The sequence below is a fragment of the Hyperolius riggenbachi genome, chromosome 12, assembly GCF_040937935.1.
Source record: "Hyperolius riggenbachi isolate aHypRig1 chromosome 12, aHypRig1.pri, whole genome shotgun sequence".
Taxonomy (NCBI): domain Eukaryota; kingdom Metazoa; phylum Chordata; class Amphibia; order Anura; family Hyperoliidae; genus Hyperolius; species Hyperolius riggenbachi.
This window is the reverse complement of record NC_090657.1, coordinates 158,455,384-158,479,226: the sequence shown is the minus strand read 5'-3', so window position 1 is coordinate 158,479,226 and position 23,843 is coordinate 158,455,384. Positions and strand designations below refer to the sequence as shown.

General features: G+C 43.1%; 1 protein-coding gene across 3 annotated transcripts in view; it reads left to right on the top strand.

Annotated features, from left to right (window-relative positions):
* The window catches only part of LOC137542170 (piezo-type mechanosensitive ion channel component 2-like), a 258,588-nt gene that overhangs the window by 172,779 nt on the left and 61,966 nt on the right, over positions 1–23,843 (top strand). For all 3 annotated transcript variants that reach the window (XM_068263888.1, XM_068263889.1, XM_068263890.1), the window contains 4 exons: positions 276–441; positions 3,309–3,552; positions 10,965–11,061; positions 20,847–21,009. In XM_068263888.1, the coding sequence (XP_068119989.1) occupies positions 276–441; positions 3,309–3,552; positions 10,965–11,061; positions 20,847–21,009 (670 nt within the window). The remainder of the gene's footprint in view (positions 1–275; positions 442–3,308; positions 3,553–10,964; positions 11,062–20,846; positions 21,010–23,843) is intronic.

Sequence of the window (23,843 nt, the reverse complement as noted above, 5' to 3'; positions counted from 1 at the left end):
GTTTGCATACAAAATTTGTGTAATACTACATCAAGTCAAAATGATTAGCATCTCATTGACCATCCCTAATTATAACCAACTCATTGATCATCTCCTATCACTTTTTATTATCTTTGGGTGTTTGGAACGCTATGAGATGAGATGGTAATATAATTATAGCTCCTCCTTGTTTCCTGCACATATGACACCATGCTCCTCCCCTTTGCCTTCCTGCAGTGGCAGATGATATTATGGGATGGTAATATAATTATAGCTCCTCCTTGTTTCCTGCACAGACGACACTATGCTCCTCCTCTTTGCCTCCCTGCAGTGGCAGGTGTTTGAGGATGAGAACTTGGCTTGTGTGCGGATGCTGGCCGGAGACAACATTGAGATCAGTAAAGATTTGGATCCTGGAGACCTTTGTCAGTACAGCCCCGTGCCGAACTTCATTCATTGCAGGTGAGTCGTGGCAAACCATAGATTATAGTGCAGGCAAGAAGAAGAAAAAAACTGAAAAAATTCATAATTTCTCAGTCTTCAGCCATTATAGTTTAAAAATAAGATGTGCTATTGTAGATAAAATCCACACGTTTTATTGGCCCATATGTTCCGGTTATTTAAATTATGTCCCTAGTACAATGTATGGCGATAATGTTTTATTTGAAAAGAAAGGTGTATTTTTTTCCATTTAGTATATTTTACATACTTAATAAATTACAAGCCTTTAGTAACAAAAATAACAGTAATATACCCTCATGACGTCCATATTAAAAAGTCCCTAAGGTAACCGGGTTTTTTTTTTCTTTCTTTTTTTTTTTTTTTTTGTTTTTTTTTTAAGTGCTTTGTTTTGGTAACTTTAGGGTAGGTTGAAAGGGGATAAAAAAAATAATACAAATTTATTGGTCACATGATTGTGCTACACTTAACCATTTCAGCCCGCGGGTATTTTTCACCTTATGCATTCGAGCAATTTTCACTTCCCATTTATTCACCAATAACTTCATCACTAATTATCACAATGAATTTATCTATATCTTGTTTTTTCCGCCACCAATTCGACTTTCTTTGGGTGGTACATTTTTCTAAGATTTTTTTTTGTAATGCATTGTAACAGGAATATTAAAGAGAATCTGTACTCTAAAATTCTTACAATAAAAATCATACCATTCTATTCATTATGTTCTCCAGGGCCCCTCTGTGTTATTTCTGCCACTCCCTGCTGCAATCCTGGCTTGTAATTGCCAGTTTTATGCAGTGTTTACAAACAAAAGACATAGCAAGTGATAGGCTGAGAGTAGCTCAGTGTGTGAGTCATATAGAGTGTGCAGGGGGCCTGGAGAGGGTGTCTGTATAGCTTCTATCCAATCACAAGCAGCACAGCACATTCCAGCCTGACTGCCTCAGCCCGACAGAGGAGAGAAGATTAGATCATATAACAGAGATAATACAGCCACTATGCAACTAGAAAAGGCTGCAGTTAGACAGAGCACATTAGAACAGGTATAGGAACTTATAGGATAGAAGAAATAAGGATGAACATTTTGTTACAGAGTCTCTTTAGGAAAAAAATGGAAAAAATTCATTATTTCTGTTTTCGGCCGTTATAGCTTTTAAATAATACATGCTACCATCATTAAAATCTATGTATTGTATTTGTCCATTTGTCCCGGGTTATTACACCATTTAAATTATGTCCCTATCACAATGTATGGCGCCAATATTTTATTTGGAAATAAAGGGGCATTTTTTTAGTTCTGCGTCCATCACTATTTACAAGCTTATAATTTTAAAAAATGTTCTAAATATACATGCATATTAAAAAAGTTCAGACCCTTAGGTAACTATTTATGTTTTTTCTTTTTTTTTTTTCATTAAAAATTTTATTTGGGTAATTGTTGGTGTGGGAGGTAAACAGTTATTTTTAAATGTAATAATGTTGGTTTATTTTATTAAAAATGTATGTAGATGTAGTTTTACTATTTGGTCACAAGATGGCCACAGTGAATTTTTGAGCCCTGGAAGCGAGGTGCTCACTTCCAGGAAGCATAAGGAGGACGGGAAACTTTTGTTTTTTTCTGCTGTGGACTTAAATCAATGAAAGGGAACTATGTTCCCATTCATTGATCTCCGAGCTACCGCGGGGCTGCACGGGAGGGAGCGTGCCGCAGCGTGCTGCAGCACAGCAGCAGCTGTCTGGACATGACAATCACGTCCAGGCGGCCTAAATGGTTAAAGGAACACTATCAAACCAAGGGCTTGATTCACAAAGCCATGCTAACTTACAGCATGGTCGCACTGGTGTTTTGCGCACGTTATAACTGCCGCATTTTAGTGTGAAAATTCGTGTTTTTGTTCAAAAATTGCGTGTGAAAAACGTTATGTGCATTACAATGCGTGCAAAACGCTAGCGCAACTGTTCTATGAGTAAGCACGGCTTTGTGAATCAAGCCCTTAGTGTTTTAAAATGACAATGTACAAATAATGTCTAAGTAGCTGTGTAAACATTTTCCTATGTTTCATGTTAAATATCAGAGGCAAAAGCTTTAATTCATTGTGTGTAGATTTAAGCTACGTTTGGAATGTCTCATTTGCAGAGGTAAATCTCTGCAGTCTGACATGCTATGAACAGTTCATTATTGAAGCAGAGTTATATGAAATGCCCTTGGTGTCAGGTATCACATACAAATGTTTAATGTTGCACATGAGTTACATTTCCTCTGCTTTCTGCAGAGAGCTCTCAGAGACACAGGCAACTGCTGAGAGCTTTCTCACACACACAGGGTTAACTGATGTAGTGTGAGGGAATCCCTTACTTCATGGTTCACTCATCTGTCAGAATTGCCGACACTGAAGTGTGAAAGGAATTTTATACTTTTGGGTACCTCCATCTACTAATTGATACTTGTTATGGATGTGATGAGTTATGATGGCCACATTTGTCGTAGATGGGAGGCATTTGTCATAAGCGGGAGGAGTCATGGTGGCCACACTTGTCATGGTGGCCACACTTGTCATGGTGGCCACACTTGTCATAGTGGCCACACTTGTCATGGTAGCCAAACTTGTCATGGTAGCCAAACTTTGTATGGGCAGAAGACTTATGATGGTCATATGGAGGAGTCATAATGGGCACACTTGTTATGGGTGGGAGGAGTCATGGTGGTCACAATTGTCATAAGTGGGAGGAGTCATGGTGGCCACACTTGTCGTAGGTAAAAGGAGTCATGGTGGCCACACTTGTTATGGGTGGGAGGAGTCATGGTAACTACACGTGTTGTAGGTGGGAGGAGTCATACCTGTTATGGGTGTTGCTTTATCTCCCTCAGGTCTTACCTGGACATGGCAAAAGTGGTGGTGTTCAGCTTCCACTTCTGGTTTGTGCTGTGTCTAATCTTCATCACCGGGACAACCCGTATAAATATCCTGTGTATGGGGTACCTGATGGCCTGCTTCCACTTCATGCTGTTCGGAGGAAGTCTTCTGCTGAAGCCTGTCCGCCATGTGCTGAAGCTGTGGGACTATCTCATTGCCTACACCGCCTTCGTCATCACTATGAAGAACCTTCTCTCCGTATGTGTGCACGGTGACATCACTTCCTGTGTCCCGCATGGCTGCCTCCCAGTATGTGTGCTTGGTGACATCACTTCATGTGTCCTGCATGGCTGCCTCTCTGAATGTGTGCTTGGTGACATCACTTCCTGTGTCCTGCATGGCTACCTCTCTGTATGTGCGCTTGGTAACATCATTTCCTGTGTCCTGCATAGCTATCTTTCTGTATGTGTGCTCGGTGACATCACTTCCTGTGTCCTGCATGGCTGCATCTCCGTATGTGTGCTCAGTGACATCACTTCCTGTGTCCTGCATGGCTTCCTTTCTGTATGTGTTCTTTTTGGCATCACTTCCTGTGTCCTGCATGGCTGCCTCTCTTTATGCATGTTCTTGGTGACATCACTTCTTGTATCCTGCATGGCTGCCTTCTTACTGGAACGTACAACGCTTCTCCTGCTAGAATTCCCTTTTCACAAGTCATTTATGGTGTAAAGCCTAATGGCACAATTTTACAAGAATGGGCCTATGTTTTGTTCTAATGCTGCGATTGAATTGTATCTATGTTTAAAGCATATCCGAGATGAAAAACTAACTATAACAAGTAACTTGTCTATATATCTTATCTAACGTTTCGATAGTTTACACTGCGAATCTAGCTTCAGCAGTTTATGATTATTTATTCCTGTGATACAATGAGGGCAGCCATGTTCTGTTTGTCAAATTACACACAGGTAAGCTGAAAGCATATCCAGCCCTCAGCCTGTGAAAACTTCACTCACTTCTCCGCCTCCCTCCTCCCCTCTGCCTCTGAAATCTTTGGCTAGTAACCTCCCCCTCCTCCTGCCCAGACTGAGCTTCCATAAGCCCTTGCTACTAAGGCTGAGAGTGCTCTGGAGAAGCTGTGGGCAAGGCTTGTTTAGTTTATAGGTTATAAGAGTATTAAAACAAAACAAAACAAAATATTGGGCTTGAGGAATGCCCTATAAACTATATGAAAGGAACACAATTATGTAATGAGTAAAAGTTTATCTCGGATCCGCTTTAAGTTATTAGTGTTGTAGATCGATTTGTCAGTAAGTGTAATGGAATTTTTTTATGAACTTCATTTACAATCATTAATTTTCTACAAGAGAAAAAGAAATAGATTGATTTGTTTGCTGTACCATTAATGTCCACCTTAAAGTGAACCTCCGGACTAAAAATCTACTCAGCAGAACTGAAAAGGCTTGGTGTTTCTTTAACAGTTTCACAGCATCAGAACTTTGTTTTTCTTACCAAAGCATCATTTTCAGCTGCATTTTTAGCTAAGCTCCACCCATCAAAAAAAAACTGCCCGGGCTTTTTTTCCCTGATGCTGTGCAAAGCATGATGGGATTTCCTATGTTGTTATTCACGTTGCCTAGCACCTGGGAGGGGTGATCAACACACATGACAGTTGGAACTGTGTCTCATGCTCCCTGTCACCTCCTTTCAACCAAAAAGATGGCTTCCCTCATGAAATCAAACATTTGCCTGTTCTTTTAAAACAGGGTGGGTAAGAGATTATATTACCTATTTTAATTACCTTAACTAATGTAACTTAATGACAGTATGTTTGTTTAGGCTGAAGTTCCTCTTTAACCACTTGCCGACCGCCTACTTCATATTGGCGGCGGCAAAGTGGCAGCCCCAGGACCACGTAACGCAGATTGGCGTCAGGTCCTGGGGCACTCTCTGGCCGGGGATCGCGCGCTGGGATGCGCGCGCATCCACCGGCAATAGGCTCCGCCCACCCGCGACGTCAACCCACCGGCCAATCGGAAGCGCCGGCGGGTTGTTAACCCGACGATCCCCGGATAGGAAGCGTATAATACGCTTTGTAATGTTTACAAAGTGTATTATACAGGCTGCCTCCTGCCCTGGTGGTCCCAGTGTCCGAGGGACCACCAGGGCAGGCTGCAGCCACCCTAGTCTGCACCCAAACACACTGATCTGCCCCCCCCCCCTGCCCCCTGATCGCCCACAGTACCCCTCAGACCCCCTCCCTGCCCACCCACCAGACCACCATTTGCACACAATCACCCCCCTAATCACCCATCAATCACTCCCTGTCACTATCTGTCAACGCTATTTTTTTTTTAGTCCCTAAACTGCCCCCTGCTCCCTCCTGATCACCCCCCCACCCCTCAGATTCTCCCCAGACCCCCCCAGACTTTCCCCCCCCCCTGTGTACTGTATGCATCTATCCCCCCTGATCACCTGTCAATCACCCGTCAATCACCCATCAATCACCCGTCAATCACCCGTCAATCACCCCCTGTCACTGCCACCCATCAATCAGCCCCTAACCTGCCCCTTGCGGGCAATCTGATCACCCACCCACACCAATAGATCGCCCGCAGATCCGACATCAGATCACCTCCCAAATCCATCGTTTACATCTATTCTCTCCTCTAAACACCCACTAATTACCCATCAATTACCCATCAATCACCCCCTATCACCACCTGTCACTGTTACCCATCAGATTAGACCCTTGCGGGCACCCAATCGCCCGCCCACACGCTCAGATTGCCCTCAAACCCCCCCTTATCGATTCGCCAGTGCATTATTTACATCCGTTCTTCCCTGTAATAACCCACTGATCACCTGTCAATCACCCCCTGTCACTGCCACCCATCAATCACCCCCTGTCACTGCCACCCATCAATCAGCCCCTAACCTGCCCCTTGCGGGCAATCTGATCACCCACCCACACCAATAGATCGCCCACAGATCTGACATCAGATCACCTCCCAAGCGCAGTGTTTACATCTATTCTCTCCTCTAAACACCCACTAATTACCCATCAATCACCCCCTATCACCACCTGTCACTGTTACCCATCAGATTAGACCCTAATCTGCCCCTTGCGGGCACCCAATCACCCGCCCACACGCTCAGATTGCCCTCAGACCCCCCCCTTATCAATTCGCCAGTGCAATATTTACATCTGTTATTCCCTGTAATAACCCACTGATCACCTGTCAATCACCCATCAATCACCCCCTGTCACTGCCACCCATCAATCACCCCCTGTCACTGCCACCCATTAATCAGCCCCTAACCTGCCCCTTGCGGGCAATCTGATCACCCACCCACACCAATAGATCGCCCGCAGATCCGACATCAGATCACCTCCCAAGTGCAGTGTTTACATCTCTTCTCTCCTCTAAACACCCACTAATTACCCATCAATCACCCCCTATCACCACCTGTCACTGTTACCCATCAGATTAGACCCTAATCTGCCCCTTGCGGGCACCCAATCACCCGCCCACACCTCAGAACGCCCTCAGACCCCAGCCCTGATCACCTCGCTAGTGCATTGCTTGCATCTATTTCCCCCCTCTAATCACACCTTGAGACACCCATAAATCACCTCCTGTCACCCCCTAGCACACCTACCCATCAGATCAGGCCCTAATTTGCCCCGTGTGGGCTCCTGATCACTCGGCCAAACCCTCAGATCCCCCTCAGACCCCCTTCCGATCACCTCCCCAGTGCATTGATTGCATCTATTTTCCCCTCTAACCGCCCCCTGAGACACCCATCAATCACCTCCTGTCACCCCCCTAGCACTCCTATCCATCAGATCAGGCCCAATACATCCTGTCATCTAAGAGGCCACCCTGCTTATGACCGTTTCCACAAAATTTGCCCCCTCATAGACCACCTGTCATCAAAATTTGCAGATGCTTATACCCCTGAACAGTCATTTTGAGAAATTTGGTTTCCAGACTACTCACAGTTTTGGGCCCGTAAAATGCCAGGGCAGTATAGGAACCCCACAAGTGACCCCATTTTAGAAAGAAGACACCCCAAGGTATTCTGTTAGGTGTATGATGAGTTCATAGAAGATTTTATTTTTTGTCAAAAGTTAGCGGAAATTGGATTTTTATTGTTTTTTTCACAAAGTGTCATTTTTCACTAACTTGTGACAAAAAATAAAATCTTCTATGAACTCACCATACCCCTAACGGAATACCTTGGGGTGTCGTCTTTCTAAAATGGGGTCACTTGTGGGGTTCCTATACTGCCCTGGCATTTTAGGGGCCCTAAACCGTGGGGAGTAGTCTAGAAAACAAATGCCTCAAAATGACCTGTGAATAGGACGTTGGGCCCCTTAGCGCACCTAGGCTGCAAAAAAGTGTCACACATGTAGTATCGCCATACTCAGGAGAAGTAGTATAATGTGTTTTGTGGTGTATTTTTACACATACCCATGCTGGGTGGGAGAAATCTCTCTGTAAATGGACAATTGTGTGTAAAAAAAATCAAAAATGTGTCATTTACAGAGATATTTCTCCCACCCAGCATGGTTATATGTAAAAATACACCACGAAACACATTATACTACTTCTTCTGAGTACGGTGATACCACATGTGTGACACTTTTTTGCAGCCTAACTGTGCTAAGGGGCCCAAAGTCCAATGAGTACCTTTAGGATTTCACAGGTCATTTTGAGACATTTGGGTTCAAGACTACTCCTCACGGTTTAGGGCCCCTAAAATGCCAGGGCAGTATTGGAACCCCACAAATGACCCCATTCTAGAAAGAAGACACCCCAAGGTATTCCGTTAGGAGTATGGTGAGTTCATAGAAGATTTTATTTTTTGTCACAAGTTAGCGGAAATTGATATGTATTGGTTTTTTTTTTCCACAAAGTGTCATTTTCCGCTAACTTGTGACAAAAAAAAAATCTTCTATGAACTCACCATACCCCTAACGGAATACCTTGGGTGTCTTCTTTCTAAAATGGGGTCACTTGTGGGGTTCCTATACTGCCCTGGCATTTTAGGGGCCCTAAACCGTGAGGAGTAGTCTAGAATCCAAATGCCTCAAAATGACCTGTGAATAGGACGTTAGGCCCCTTAGCGCACCTAGGTTGCAAAAAAGTGTCACACATGTGGTATCGCCGTACTCAGAAGAAGTAGTATAATGTGTTTTGAGGTGTATTTTTATACATACTCATGCTGGGTGGGAGAAATCTCTCTGTAAATGGACAATTGTGTGTAAAAAAAATCAAATAATTGTCATTTACAGAGATATTTCTCCCACCTAGCATCTGTATGTGTAAAAATACACCCCAAAACACATTATACTACTTCTCCTGAGTACGGCGGTACCACATGTGTGGCACTTTTTTGCACCCTAAGTGCGCTAAGGGGCCCAAAGTCCAATGAGTACCTTTAGGATTTCACAGGTCATTTTGCGACATTTGGTTTCAAGACTACTCCTCACGGTTTAGGGCCCCTAAAATGCCAGGGCAGTATAGGAACCCCACAAATGACCCCATTTTAGAAAGAAGACACCCCAAGGTATTCCGTTAGGGGTATGGTGAGTTCATAGAAGATTTTTTTTTTGTCACAAGTTAGCAGAAAATGACACTTTGTGAAAAAAAACAATTCAAATCAATTTCCGCTAACTTGTGACAAAAAAAAAAAATCTTCTATGAACTCACCATCCTCCTAATGGAATACCTTGGGGTGTCTTCTTTCTAAAATGGGGTAATTTGTGGGATTCCTATACTGTCCTGGCATTTTAGGGGCCCTAAACCGTGAGGAGCAGTCTTGAAACGAAATTTCTCAAAATGACCTGTGAAATCCTAAAGGTACTCATTGGACTTTGGGCCCCTTAGCGCAGTTAGGGTGCAAAAAAGTGCCACACATGTGGTATCGCCGTACTCAGGAGAAGTAGTATAATGTGTTTTGGGGTGTATTTTTCCACATGCTGAGTGGGAGAAATATCTCTATAAATAGACAATTGTGTGTAAAAAAAATAAAACAATTGTCATTTACGGAGATATTTCTCCCACCCAGCATGGGTATGTGTAAAAATACACCCCAAAACACATTATACTACTTCTCCTGAGTACGGCAATACCACATGTGTGGCACTTTTTTGCAGCCTAACTGCGCTAAGGGGCCCAAAGTCCAATGAGCATCTTTAGGCTTTACAGGGGTGCTTACAATTAGGCACCCCCCAAAATGCCAGGACAGTGAACACACCCCACAAATGACCCCATTTTGGAAAGTAGACACTTCAAGGTATTCAGAGAGTAGCACAGTGAGTCCGTGGCAGATTTCATTTTTTTTTTGTCGCAAGTTAGAAGAAATGGAAACTTTTTTTTTTTTTTTGTTACAAAGTGTCATTTTTCGCTAACTTGTGACAAAAAATAAAATCTTCTATGAACTCACCATGCCTCTCACTGAATACTTTGGGATGTCTTCTTTCCAAAATGGGGTCATTTGGGGGGGATTTGTACTATCCTGGAATTTTAGCCCCTCATGAAACCTGACAGGTGCGCACAAAAAGTCAGAGATGCTTGAAAATGGGAAAATTCACTTTTGGCACCATAGTTTGTAAACGCTATAACTTTTACCCAATCCAATAAATATACACTGAATGGTTTTTTTTTTATCAAAGACATGTAGCAGAATAACTTTTGCGCTCAAATGTATAGGAAATTTTACTTTATTTGAAAAATGTCAGCACAGAAAGTTAAAAAAGTCATTTTTTTGACAAAATTCATGTCTTTTTTGATGAATATAATAAAAAGTAAAACTCGCAGCAGCAATCAAATAGCACCGAAAGAAAGCTGTATTAGTGACAAGAAAAGGAGGTAAAATTCATTTAGGTGGTAGGTTGTATGACTGAGCAATAAACCGTGAAAGCTGCAGTGGTCCGAATGGAAAAAAAGGCTCTGGTCCTTAAGGGGTTTTATGACTGCAGTCCTTAAGTGGTTAAGTCCAAACAAGGAAAAAAATGTCTTTACATACAGAGAAATCTGGCAAGATCAGGCAATGTGTTTCATGGGTCTCTGCCCACTTCCTCAGGCCAAATAACGTGCTGAAGGGTTTCAAAAGCCAGGCACAGAGCTAGCCTGAGGAAGTGACAGAAACCAACAAAATTTGTTGCCTGTGCTTATTAAACATTCATTATAGTTATATATATGAATTTGTCATTATTGAGGTAAGCCACCTGCCCCCTTTTTCTCTTTTATTTGTTTTTAATTCTGTTTTATACACTCTGTCCTGGTTGCCTTTTACCCCCTTTTGTGTAACTAGGATGTGGAACCGAGGGTTGAGAGAGCAGCTGTGTAGCTTCATCTAGTGTCTGCTCCGCATTCCTTCTTCACCTAATGAGTGTTACTGATGAACAGAGTCATTAATGCTTGGAATACACGGTTCGTTTCTGGCGCTCGATTCTCCTCTCGATTGTTTTTGCCGCTCAGTTCTGCAGTCGATTCTCTTATCTTCCGCTCGTTTTTCTTATCTTTTTCCATTCACTTCTATCAGAAATCGAGCGTCGAAAGGGAGATCGGACATGTCGGAAATGATCTATCGAACCATCTAATGACCTTAAAAATGAACCGTGTATTCCCAGCATAACATAGGACTTAATCTTCCAGATTGGAGCGTGTGTCTACCTGGACAAGCTGATGAAGAACAACTGCTGGCTGATCCAGACCTTCAGCATGTTCTGCACCATCAAAGGATATGACTTAAGTAAGTGTATGAGGGATGTATATGTGCACAGAATCTCATAGAAGGGAGTACATCTCTGCAATGTAAAGCAGTCAGTGTGCAGCTTCTATAAAAGTGTAAATATTGTATGATATCTTCTCATGGGACAACACTGCAGATGTGACACTGTGATACAATGTAAAGCATTCAGTGTGCAGCTTCTATAACAGTGTAAATATTGTATGATAGCTTCTCATGGGACCACACTGAAAATGTGACACTGTGATACAATGTAAAGCAGTCAGTGTGCAGCTTGTATAACAGTGTGAATTTGCTGTCCCATCAACATGACTCAACACACAGCTTTTAACCCTTTAACGACCGCTGGTACGCATATTTACACCCCTGGAAACTTTACTTGCGCACCAGGGACGTAGACATGAGTACTCGTTTGTTTACCTTTCCATTTTCAACCGCCGCACCACTGCACATTTGTTTCCACTGCAGCTTGTTCCCAAACCCGATCACTTAGAGACGGCCGGAACGGTTTGCCGGCGAACCAATTCGCGCGAACATCGGTGGTTCGCGGTCGAGGTGAACCGAGAACTTTTTCCCCAAAACTTTTAGGTCGCATTTTTTCCATAGACTTTAATGCCCGCCGACTTTAGCGGTTAGTAGCAAAGTCCCCTTACATAGTAGAAGCAAGACTAAGTCGCTCCCCACACAGCATCTCTGCCCGCAGGCCGCTTGACTGCCTTCTCCGCCACCACCAACAGGGTCCAGGACTCCAGGTGGATTCCTGAATTTTTAAGGCCGCTGCTAGAATAATTTTTTTCCATTAACCTCCAGGACAGGTCCACCATGAGAACGACAGGCTCCTCCCAGGAACAGGAAACGAAAATCTTTGTTCAACCCCTCGATCACCAGTTGACGTTTCCTGTTCCAAGGAACAAGGAGTGCTCTAGTCGCTCGCTGGTCAGTCAGACCAGGTGTGTTTGGGACCCGGTTGGTGGCGAATGGTGGACCTGCCTAGAGAGGTATTTGGGTCTAGCAAGGAGAAGCGAGGTGTACCTTTTCCTGTGGCTGTCCTGGCTGCCCGAGTTGCAGGTGGATCCAGAGGACACGCGCGGCGTCCATGATTCCCCTAGAGCAGAGGCTAATGGCGCACCGGAAGTGACGTGGGAAGTCTAGCAGGCCTCCAGAGGGAAGGTGGCTGATTGCCCTCAATGGAGGCGTCCTTGTGACGTACTTCCGCCCTTACGCGGCGTCACTTCCGGTTGCGCGGGTGAAGAGACGCCGGAAGCCCGCATGGTTCGGCATTTCGTGTCACGAACGGAGCGGGATGGACGCTAAGCAGGAGCCAGGAAAGGTGAGAGTGGCGGAGGCTTGGGGACCTATATGGTATGAGCCGTACGCCTTATGCCGTGTCTGTACTGAGGTCTGTTACTTATTATCTGACTGTGCAGTATAATATAAAGCCTGCTTAGCGTCTGCTCTGAGGTCTGTATAAACCTATGCATATAGCTGGAGGTATATGTTGTGCAGATATTTCAGTTGTGATATTGCTGGGTCATATGTTGTGTGTGTATATATATATATATATATATATATATCTATAGGGGCCAACATAGGATCAGTGTACAGGCAATATAAGTGTATATAACCCTGTTGGCAGTTTATGTTGTATCATCCCCTGTCTAATATGTATAGGGGGATTATATAGATGGCCTCAGATAGATCATATGTATATGATATTTCTATACATGTTCTTATCCATCTGGGCTCAGGGTTACTTATCACTCTTTGACATATGCGCACCAGGGTGTTCTTTCTTTAGGTTTAGAAAGAAAAATGACACTATATTTCTTGTTTGTATTGTTGTTATAGGGCACAGAGTCTACTGACCCAGCAAGGCCAAGAAGGCGGTGCCCGCTCTGTGATACAAAAATGTCCCATACTTATAATAAGCAGTTTTGTCAGACCTGTTTAAGTAAAGTTAATACAGGAACAATCAGGGGGCTTAAAGGAAGAATTAATGTCAGCCGTAAAAATGGAGATGGCTGAGACAATTAAGTAATTAAAGGAAGTATTTGCTTCTGCTATCATCCCAGCAACAGAAGCAGTAATCCCTGGTACTAGTACGACCATGCCGGCCGTAGATATACCAAATACAGAGGAATCTCAACCTATTAAAACAAAGAACAAAGGTACAACTTCTACTAAGAGACTTATTGTATCCTCTTCGGAAGAAGAAGATATAGAAGGTGAAGAGGAGGATAATGATGATGAGTCAGACTCTTCTTCTAAGAGTATGGACAGCCAGACTGAAATCAGAAAAATCTCCAGGTTTAGATTTCCGGCTGATGAGACTGAGCAGCTTATCTTGGCTATTAATAAAACTCTAAATATTGAATCTAAGAAATCAGAAATATAGATGCATAATAGATTGTATCAGGGAATGGAACCAAAAGAATCTTTGACTTTCCCTATACATAGATCTACAAAAAATACCATATTAAGTCAGTGGAAGTACCCAGACAGGAAGTTATTTATGTCAAAGGGATTTATGAAAAGATTGCCGTTTACGGAAGAAGACGTCAAGACTTGGGATAGATGTCCCAAGCTTGATGCAGCGTTCTCACAGGTTAATAAAGACAATGAATTAGCCTTTGAGGATCTGGGATACCTGAAGGATCCACAAGATAAGAAGGTGGAGTTTGCCCTTAAGAAGGCCTGGACTATGTATACTAGTAGCTATCTACATCCCCCCCCCCCCCCCCCCCGTTCTCACCTTCCTGCTTGTCACCAATAATTGAACGACTACAAGGTAAATTGCACCTCCCAATCCTATTGATTGGGGATTTTAATATGTACTTAGACCCAAAATATGATAGACTCAGATCAAGAGCCCTGATCAGCCAACCCTCCCCTTTAGCGAGGCTTTTGGAGGAGCTGGCATTAGTGGATATTTGGCGATGTACACATCCAAATGAATATATATACTCTTGCTTTGGTAGAACCCACATGTCTCTCTCTAGAATTGATCTTGCAATAGGAAATCAAGCTCTGTTACCTCTAATTGATCAAGTAGAATACTTGGTAAGATCACTCTCTGACCACTCCCCTCTAAGGGTCAATTTTAATAACCCCTTAAAGATAATTAAGCCAAGACTTCCCTGGAAGCTAAACCCCTTCTGGCTTACGTTGATTAACACGCACAGGGAAATTATACAAGAAATTAATGTTTTTTGAATATAATAATGATCCCACTAAGCACTGTATTACTTGGGAAGCATTTAAAGCCTTCCTTAGGGGAATATTTTTGAGGGAAGTTAATAAAATAAGATCTAAAACCAGAGAGAGAGATGCCCATTTGACTAGAGAGGTGATGGATTTAGAGATTGCCTACGTGGCGGATCCCACTGATGCAAAAAGGGCCTCCTGGATCCAAGCGCAGGACCTATTGAGGGAGTTCTTAATTGCTAAAGCTAATCACAAAAGGCTGTTCTTGAAGCAGGTGTTTTTTGAAAATGGGGATCAAACAAGTAATTTACTTTCTGTAATAACAAAAGCCCAAACCCCACTAGGTCATATTAGTGCCTTAACAACGTCTAAAGGGGAATTAATTTCTGATAGGCTGGGTATTGTGAAGGAGCTTCAGAGGTTCTATATTGACTTATACTCGTCTAAAGTAAATTACACCCCAGAGGAACTAACGGGATATCTGAATTCCATTCCCCTGCTCAACCTTAATGATAAAGACAGAGCTATGCTGGATGCACCCATTATGCTCGAGGAACTTGAAATTGCGTTCAGTTCGTTCCCTGGCAATAAAGCCCCGGGGTGTGACGGCCTTCCGATCGAAGTGTATAAGCGCTACTCTGAGTTAATATTACCACATTTATTAGAGGTACTGAATGAATCATTTCATAAGGGTGCTTTGCCAAGATCCATGTCCGAAGCAACTATTATTTTGATCCCAAAGCCAGGGAAGGATGCCCTTAAGGCAGACTCATACAGACCGATATCTCTCTTAACAGCCGATGTTAAGATACTGTCGAAGGTCTTGGCGAATAGATTAGCGAAAGTAATAACATCTATAATTAAGCCGGATCAATCGGGTTTTATACCATCTAAATCCACAGCTATTAATATTAGGAGAGCTTTCCTGAATATTCAACTGCAGGCAGACAATATAGGTGATAGGGCTGTTCTATCACTTGATATCGCCAAGGCCTTCGACAGTGTGGAATGGCAGTATTTATATGCCGTGCTAAAGGCGATGCGATTTGGCCCGTCCTTCTTACAATGGGTAAAAACAATTTATAATGCTCCCACAGCAAAACTTAGAGTTAACAACTCAATGTCCCCGAGCTTTGCTTTAGGGAGAGGCACCAGGCAGGGATGCCCACTCTCTCCCCTGCTCTTTGCAATTGCCATTGAGCCACTTGCGGAGGTAATTAGGTCTAATCGATTAATAAAGGGTTTTAAATATGGGGAGGTGGAAGAGAAAGTCGCGTTGTATGCGGACGACACGCTGCTTTTTTTACAAGATACTAATGAGTCCTTAGAAAATGTTATGTATTCTTTGACGGACTTTGGTAGATACTCAGGTCTTATCATAAATTGGGATAAATCCTCCATACTACTTCTAGACAAGGCTGACTCTGCTCTGCCAAGATGCTGTGACCAGATTCAAAAGGTTAACACTTTTAAATACCTGGGAGTAGTAATATCTAACGATGCAGCTGAGTATGAAACCCTTAATATTTCTCCACTGATAGTCAAAGTACGTCAAAAGCTCAAAACCTGGTCCAAGCTATTACTGACCCCGGTCGCCCGAATTAATCTGCTGAAAATGGTTACCATGCCTCAATTGCTATATCTTTTACATAATGCACCAGTATGGCTCTGTCTTAAGTTGTTCAAAACCATTGATAAAATATTTAGGGATTTTATCTGGTGGCAAGGTAGAGTGAAAATTAAGTTGCAACATTTACAATACGCTAAGGAAGAGGGAGGGCTGGCAGTTCCAAACCCGTGGGTGTATTTTTTAGCCTCGCAAATGCAACACCTGGTAGGCTGGAAGGACAGTCAATTGATGGACTCTAGCAGGTGGCTGCTTAATAAAGTGCTGGGGTCTAATTCAATTTATGCTGCCTTAGAAGCTGGGATTGACGGATTAAAAAACAGAAAGGAATATACTCTTCTACTCATGCAAAAAATCTGGGACAGGGTTCGTTCAATGCAAGATATTCAGGGGATTACTACCTATACCCCGTTATATGCCCGAAATCGTCTCCAGGATTTAGCTAACTTGGAGTTTTTGAAAAACTGGTCCAAAGAGGGAATTCTAACATTAAATCAGGTACTGACTGAAAATGAGCATGTGAAACCGTTGGTTGATATTCAGGTTATTTTGAAAAGACCCCTCACTATTTTACTAAGCTTCCAATATATGCAATTAAAACATGCAGTCGATAGTCAGCGGGCGACGCACTCGTTACGTTTGCAACCAGCGCCCCTTTTTAATTTAGTAAGCCAGTATAAGGGGCGTTCTGGGTTCATCTCAGTATCATATACTATGATACTGAGACTGTTTTTGAAAAAGTTCCCCCTTAAATGTTTCAATAAATGGCTTGAAGATGTGGGCGATCTAACGGAGGAGGAATGGGTTAATATCCTTCAAAATGTTCCTCTGGTATCTACCAACGCTTCTCAAAAACTGTCCCAACTAAATATTCTGCACAGGAATTTACTAACTCCTAAGAGACTCTACTCTATGAAGTGTGGAGAAGATCCAATTTGCCCCAGGTGTTGCAGAGAGCATGGAGATTTGGTTCATATGATTTGGCGGTGTCCAAAGTTGCATAGATATTGGGGGGAAGTTATGGATATCATAGATGCTGTTGCTAAACAAAAAATAACTAGATCTATAGCACTATGTGTTCTGGGATCATCCCCGGATCTGAAAGTACAAGAAAAAGTACAAATAATGATTCTGCGCCTATTATTTCAGGCTAGAAAGTTAATTCTTATGCAGTGGAAAAGCTTGAATCCACCAAAAAGTGGAAGATTGGATAAAACAAGTTAATTCCTACCTCAAGTTGGAGAAAGTTATCTATCAGCATAGAAAAGCTTCTGGGAAATTTGACTTAATTTGGGCTGGGTGGTTAGATACTCCAGGTCTTCCGGACATTTCATTAATTCAAGATAGGTTATTTTCAGGTGGCTCCTAAGGGGCATGGTCGAGGCTGCTACTTTAAGGTTATACTTACCTTTATTGTAATTCGTTTGTGATACATAGTACTGCTGCACTATTTTTGTTTTTGTTTGTATTCAAATACAGAAATGTTGGTATATATACTTTATACGGTTTAATAAAGGCTGTTTAAAAAAAAAAGAAGGCCTGGACTGCAGCAGGCGCAAAATTTCGACCAGCAGCAGCCACAACATACGTAGCAAGGGGAGACCTGGGGCTATTAATAGAGAGGGAACGAAAAAGAGTTTTCTTTTTCGAAACCAAAACAGTCAAGAAAAGAAGTGACGCCAGATAAAGAGTTGGGGGTCGTCTATCGGGATTCTATTCCCAGTGGACGAAAATAAGGAGAAACTATTTCATCCTCAATCTTATAAACCAGGGGTACAATAGTCAGTTTCAGTCCCTTCCAGCAAGAAAATTTATTGCCACTCCTCTTCCAAAAGACAGAGAGAAAAGCTAGCATTACAAAACATCATAAAGTCAATGTTAGACGAGAACGTGGTCGGACCGGTTCCGGGCAATCAGATCACTGGCAATCAGGGATTTTATTCGACGGTTTTCTGGTAAGAAAGCTGACGGGAAAATTCAGGTTAATTCTAAACTTAAAAGCTTAAAACCCCTTTGTGTCTTATCAAAGAGTCAGGATGGAGTCAATATTCTCTGTGAGAAACTTGTTAACCCCAAACTGCATGATGACAAACATAGATTTGAGGGACGCATATTGGCACATTCCAATAAGAGAGTCGTCTCAGAAGTTCCTGAGATTTGCGATAAGGGAAAAGAAAACTTTTCAACACTTTCAGTTTACTATCCTGCCCTTCGGAATATCATCAGCACCGAGGATCTTCTCAAAAGTAATGGCGGAAGTGATAAAGTATTTACATGCAGAGGTAGTTCTCATAATTCCATATCCAGACGATCTCCTTGTAGTGGCGGAGTCATACCAAAAGGCAGAGATAAATACAAGAAAAGTACTAGATCAGGTACAGATCCTCGGATGGATAGTAAACTAGGACAAGTTGGTCCTACAACCAACGTCAAAGATTCAGTTTCTAGGAGTCATAATAAATTCAGAAACAGAAAGAATGTACTTAACAAGCGAAAAGATAAAAAGATTAAAGAAGATAATACAAGCCGGGTTTAGATGTCAGAAGATGTCTTAGATGCTATTTAGAAAGGGTAGCGGAGCTTAGGAGTTCTAGAGCTCTTTTAATCAACACTTCAGGTGCTACAAAAGGCGGAAAAATGTCAAAAAGAACAATCGCTAAATGGATAAAACGGTGTATAGAGGAATCCTATAAGATTACAGGGGATACGGTATTAGATACAGTTAGAGCCCATTCAGCTAGAGCAGCGGCCACTTCATAGGCTTACAGAGCGAGTGCTACGCCAGAAGAGATCTGCAGAGCAGCTACGTAGGCAAGTCTAAGCACATTCTCTAGACGCTACAGAGTGAACCTGATGTCTGCAGGACAGCAATCATTTGGGAGAAAAGTCCTGCAGACAGTCGGCCCACCCTAATTTGGTAAGATTCTTGCTCATCTTCTCATGGTGGACCTGTCCTGGAGGTTAATGGAAAAACCAATGTTAGTTACCTGGTAACATCCTTTTTAGTAACCTCCAGGACAGGTCCGTAACCCACCCTATTAAGAGTTCATATGTATATATGTATATGTATAAATATTGAGATGTGTATTATATGTATACGCAGAATGGATATTAAAACCCCTTTTTTAGGTGAACAGTTCTTGGAATTGACTGGTGATCGAGGGGTTAAACAAAGATTTATAGAGTACTCTATCTGGACGTTTCCTGTTCCTGGGAGGAGCCTGTCGTTCTCATGGTGGACCTGTCCTGGAGGTTACTAAAAAGGATGTTACCAGGTAACTAACATTGGTTTCTGGTGCGTGTACATGCCGCCTAATTTTTCTGGCTGCACTGCAGCTGCAACAACAAAACAAAAGGCATGTACATGTGCCAATTCCCCTTCGTGATCATTACCTTGCCGCGGTGAAGGGGCTTGCGTATTACAATGAAACAATGACCGCTGGCTATATGAGTGTGTCGGGGGGAAGGGGGGCACACCCACGATAATAAGGTTGTTGCTTCATTGTGGACAGACCAAATTTGATCAGCTGGACAGTCACTGTTCTGTCATTCAGCTACCTCAGCCCGGCGACCATATGGGCTGGAAAGCCGCCATCGACCTGCACTCTCGTCATGGTGCGCACCAGTCCAGCATGGCCGTCACTACCCAAACAGCTGTTTACAGTCACTGCATACCTTTCACTGCATCTTTGACTGCACATTGTATTATACCTGGCAGTCAGTGCATACCTTTCACTTGAATGGATGGCAGACTTGCCCTCCATAACAGATTCTCGTTAAAGGATTTAAAGTTGATTCATCTCATATATAGCAGGGCCTCGAAAGTTCTCCTGTATTGTTATTTTTGGTCACCACCTCTGGACGTGCATGCAATGCCTGCTGCCTTCCTTGGATGTGTGCGTAGCCGTTCCTGCTCCTTTGCCCACAGCGTGCCTGCTACCTTCCTCTGATGTGTGGTTGTAGCCGTTCCTGCTCCTTTGCCCACAGCGTGCCTGCTGTCTTCCTTGGATGTGCGTTGGTGGTAGCCATTTCTTAGGCTCCCACTCTGGACTGGAATCGAACCAGGATTCCCCGGCCATTACCCGTGGTCACCATGCTACTGAGAAAGTACTATCGAAAGTTTCACACAGTTGAATGAATGGCAGACTTGCCCTCCATAACACATTCTTGGCAAATGCTTTCGATTTGCTTCGTCTTGCGCTGGGTCAAGGGTCCATCTGACCACAGATGCCTGGTCTTCAAAGCACAGTCAGGGCAGGTACATTACTTATACAGCAAATGGGTCCTTACTTGGATGTGTGGTGGTGGTAGCCGGTTCTCAGGCTCCCACTCCGCACCGGAAACGAACCCTGATTCCATAGGCCATTACCTGTGGTCACTCACAATGGCAGACTTGCCCTCCATAACAGATTCTCGTTACAGCCAGGTACTGAACAGCCAGCAAAAAAAGTAATTAAAAAAAAAATAGATGTAAGCTTTAACAATGGTAGAGAAAGAACCATCGAAAGTTGATAAGGCAGTCAGACATTACCTAATATCACTGAGGAAGAGCAATCTCGCCATGGTGCGCACCAGTCCATGCATAACAAAAGTTTGCCTTCCTAAAACAGAAGGTATTTGCAATAATTCAGGTTGCAGTGATCATATGATGTCTCCCACAATGCATCACTGATGAAATATGCAAACCATCCTATGTTGTCCCTGTAAGATAAACACACCTCCAGATTCGCTGGCATGCAAATTATGTGTTAATTGTACAGAGCCACAATACAGGGCTTTTTGGTCTATTGTAGCCCCTTACACGCTCCTAGGAGTTCTGGTTTACCATGAGCTGGCTGGGTAGTGTGTGACTCTGGTTGTTAATTGTTGTCTTGCTATACCTTGTATTCTGTTGTACAGCACCACGAAGATGCTGGCACTATATAAATCAGTAATAATAGCGTGATCTCCTCTACAGTTATCCCCTCTGACCAGACGTGTGAGTTGCCAGAAAATGAAGCAGGGATTGTATGGGACGCGATCTGCTTCACCTTCCTGTTGATCCAGCGCCGTGTGTTCTGCAGTTACTACTTCCTGTATGTGGTGGCGGATCTGAAGGCATCGAAGCTGCTGGCCTCCAGGTATGTTACCTTTATATTACTGTGTCCGGGGCGGCTAGATTTCCTGGAGAGTACACACACAACCTTCATTGTAAGCAGATCTCTGCTCAGCTGTTAGCATTGTTGGTGCCTATATGAAATAGGTGAAGCAAGTGTACTGAATACTAACCCCAAGTGCCAGTTTTCCTAGAATCCCTCAGATGGACTCTCAGCCGCTATCACACCAACAATAAGTATTTGTAGTATCACAGATATCCCAATGAAAAAGAGTCTCAGACCAGAATCTATTTATATGAAAATGTATTCCATCTATACACTAATAAATTTAGTATTGAAATAACAGAAATTATCTGTATACATTTATCATCTGAATACATAAATTCCATACTTTACCAACCTCTCGTTGCTGGTAACTCAAATCCACAAACCTGAGATTAAGAGTCTCTACTGACTAAGCTGGCTGGGATAAGCCATACGCTATAGGATGCCTCTATGTATGTGCTCTGAGCATATTCAGCCCATATTTATACACAAGTTCTTTGCTTGTCTGAGAGATTCATGTTGGGAGGAAACATGCTTCCCAACTGCAAATGTACTTGACCTTGCATTGCAGCCAACCCTGAGTACGCCAGCTACAAGATGTACCATATCTAGGCCACAGGTGCAGACGTTTTCTCCTTGACTTCTAGGTTACCTGTTTTGTATAAACATTGAGCACGCGAGCTGCAAGATGTATCATGACTGTGCTCTGAAAGTGACTTTAGTTCAGGAAATCAAGTGTATACATGCATAGTATATACAGTGGGTTGCAAAAGTATTTGGCTCCCTTGAAGTTTTCCACATTTTGTCATATTACTGCCACAAACCTGAATCAATTTTATTGGAATTCCACATGAAAGGCCAATACAAAGTGGTGTACACATGAGAAGTGGAACGAAAATCATACATGATTCCAAACATTTTTTTTTACAAATAAATAACTGCAAAGTGGTGTGTGCATAATTATTCGGCCCCCTTTGATCTGAGTGCAGTCAGTTGCCTATAGACATTGCCTGATGAGTGCTAATGACTAAATAGAGTGCACCTGTGTGCAATCTAATGTCAGTAAAAATACGGCTGCTCTGTGAGGGCCTCAGAGGTTGTCTAAAAGAATATTGGGAGCAACAACACCGTGAAGTCCAAAGAACACACAAGACAGGTCCAAGACAGGTCAGGGATCAAGTTATTGAGAAATCTAAAGCAGGCTTAGGCTACAAAAAGATTTCCAAAGCCTTGAACATCCCAAGGAGCACTGTTCAAGCGATCATTCAGAAATGGAAGGAGTATGGCACAACTGTAAACCTACCAAGACAAGGCCATTCACCTAAACTCACAGGCCAAACAAGAAGACCGTTGATCAGAAATGCAGTCGAGGCCCATGGTGACTCTGGACGAGCTGCAGAGATCTACAGCTCAGGTGGGAGACTCTGTCCATAGGACAACTATTAGTCATGCACTGTACAAAGTTGGCCTTTATGGAAGAGTGGCAATAAGAAAGGCAATGTTAACAGAAAGCATAAGAAGTCCCGTTTGCAGTTTGCCACAAGCCATGTGGGGGACACAGCAACCATGTGGAAGAAGGTGCTCTGGTCAGATGAGACCAAAATGGAACTTTTTGGCCAAAATGCAAAACGCTATGTGTGGCAGAAAACTAACACTGCACATCACTCTGAAAACACCATCCCCACTGTCAAATATGGTGGTGGCAGCATCATGCTCGGGGGTGCATCTCTTCAGCAGGGACAGGGAAGGTGGTCAGAGTTGATGGGAAGATGGATGGAGCCAAATACAGGGCAAACTTGGAAGAAAACCTCTTGGCGACTGCAAAAGACTTGAGACTGGGGCGGAGGTTCACTTTCCAGCAGGACAATGACTATAAACATAAAGCCAGGGCAACAATGGAATGGTTTAAAACAAAACCTATCTATGTGTTAGAATGGCCCAGTCAAAGTCCAGATCTAAATCCAATCGAGAATCTGTGGCAAGATCTGAAAACTGCTGTTCACAAACGCTGTCCATCTAATCTGACTGAGCTGGAGCTGTTTTGCAAAGAAGAATGGGCAAGGATTTCAGTCTCTAGATGTGCAAAGCTGGTAGAGACATACCCTAAAAGACTAGCAGCTGTAATTGCAGCAAAAGGTGGTTCTTCAAAGTATTGACTCAGGGGGACGAATAATTACGCACACCCCACCTTGCAGTTATTTATTTGTAAAAAATGTTTGGAATGATGTATGATTTTCGATCCACTTATCACATGTACAACACTTTGTATTGGTCTTTCATGTGGAATTCCAATAAAATTGATTCATGTTTGTGGCAGTAATGTGACAAAATGTGGAAAACTTCAAGGGGGCGAATACTTTTGCAACCCACTATATCATGCCAATCACTGGATTACCACAGCTCTACTAGTCTGTATCACACCTGATCACTGGATCACCACAGCACTGGTAGTCTGTATCACACTCATCACTGGAACACCACAGCACTGCTAGTCTGTATCACACTCATCACTGTATCACCACAGCACTGCTAGTCTGTATCACACTCATCACTGGAACACCACAGCACTGCTAGTCTGTATCACACTCATCACTGTATCACCACAGCACTGCTAGTCTGTATCACACCCATCACTGGAACACCATGGTACTGCTAGTCTGTATCACGCCGATCACTGGATCACTACAGCACTCCTAGTCTGTATCACTCCGATTACTGGATCACCAGAGCACTGCTAGTCTGTATCACACCCATCACTGGAACACCATGGCACTGCTAGTCTGTATCACGCCGATCACTGGATCACCACAGCA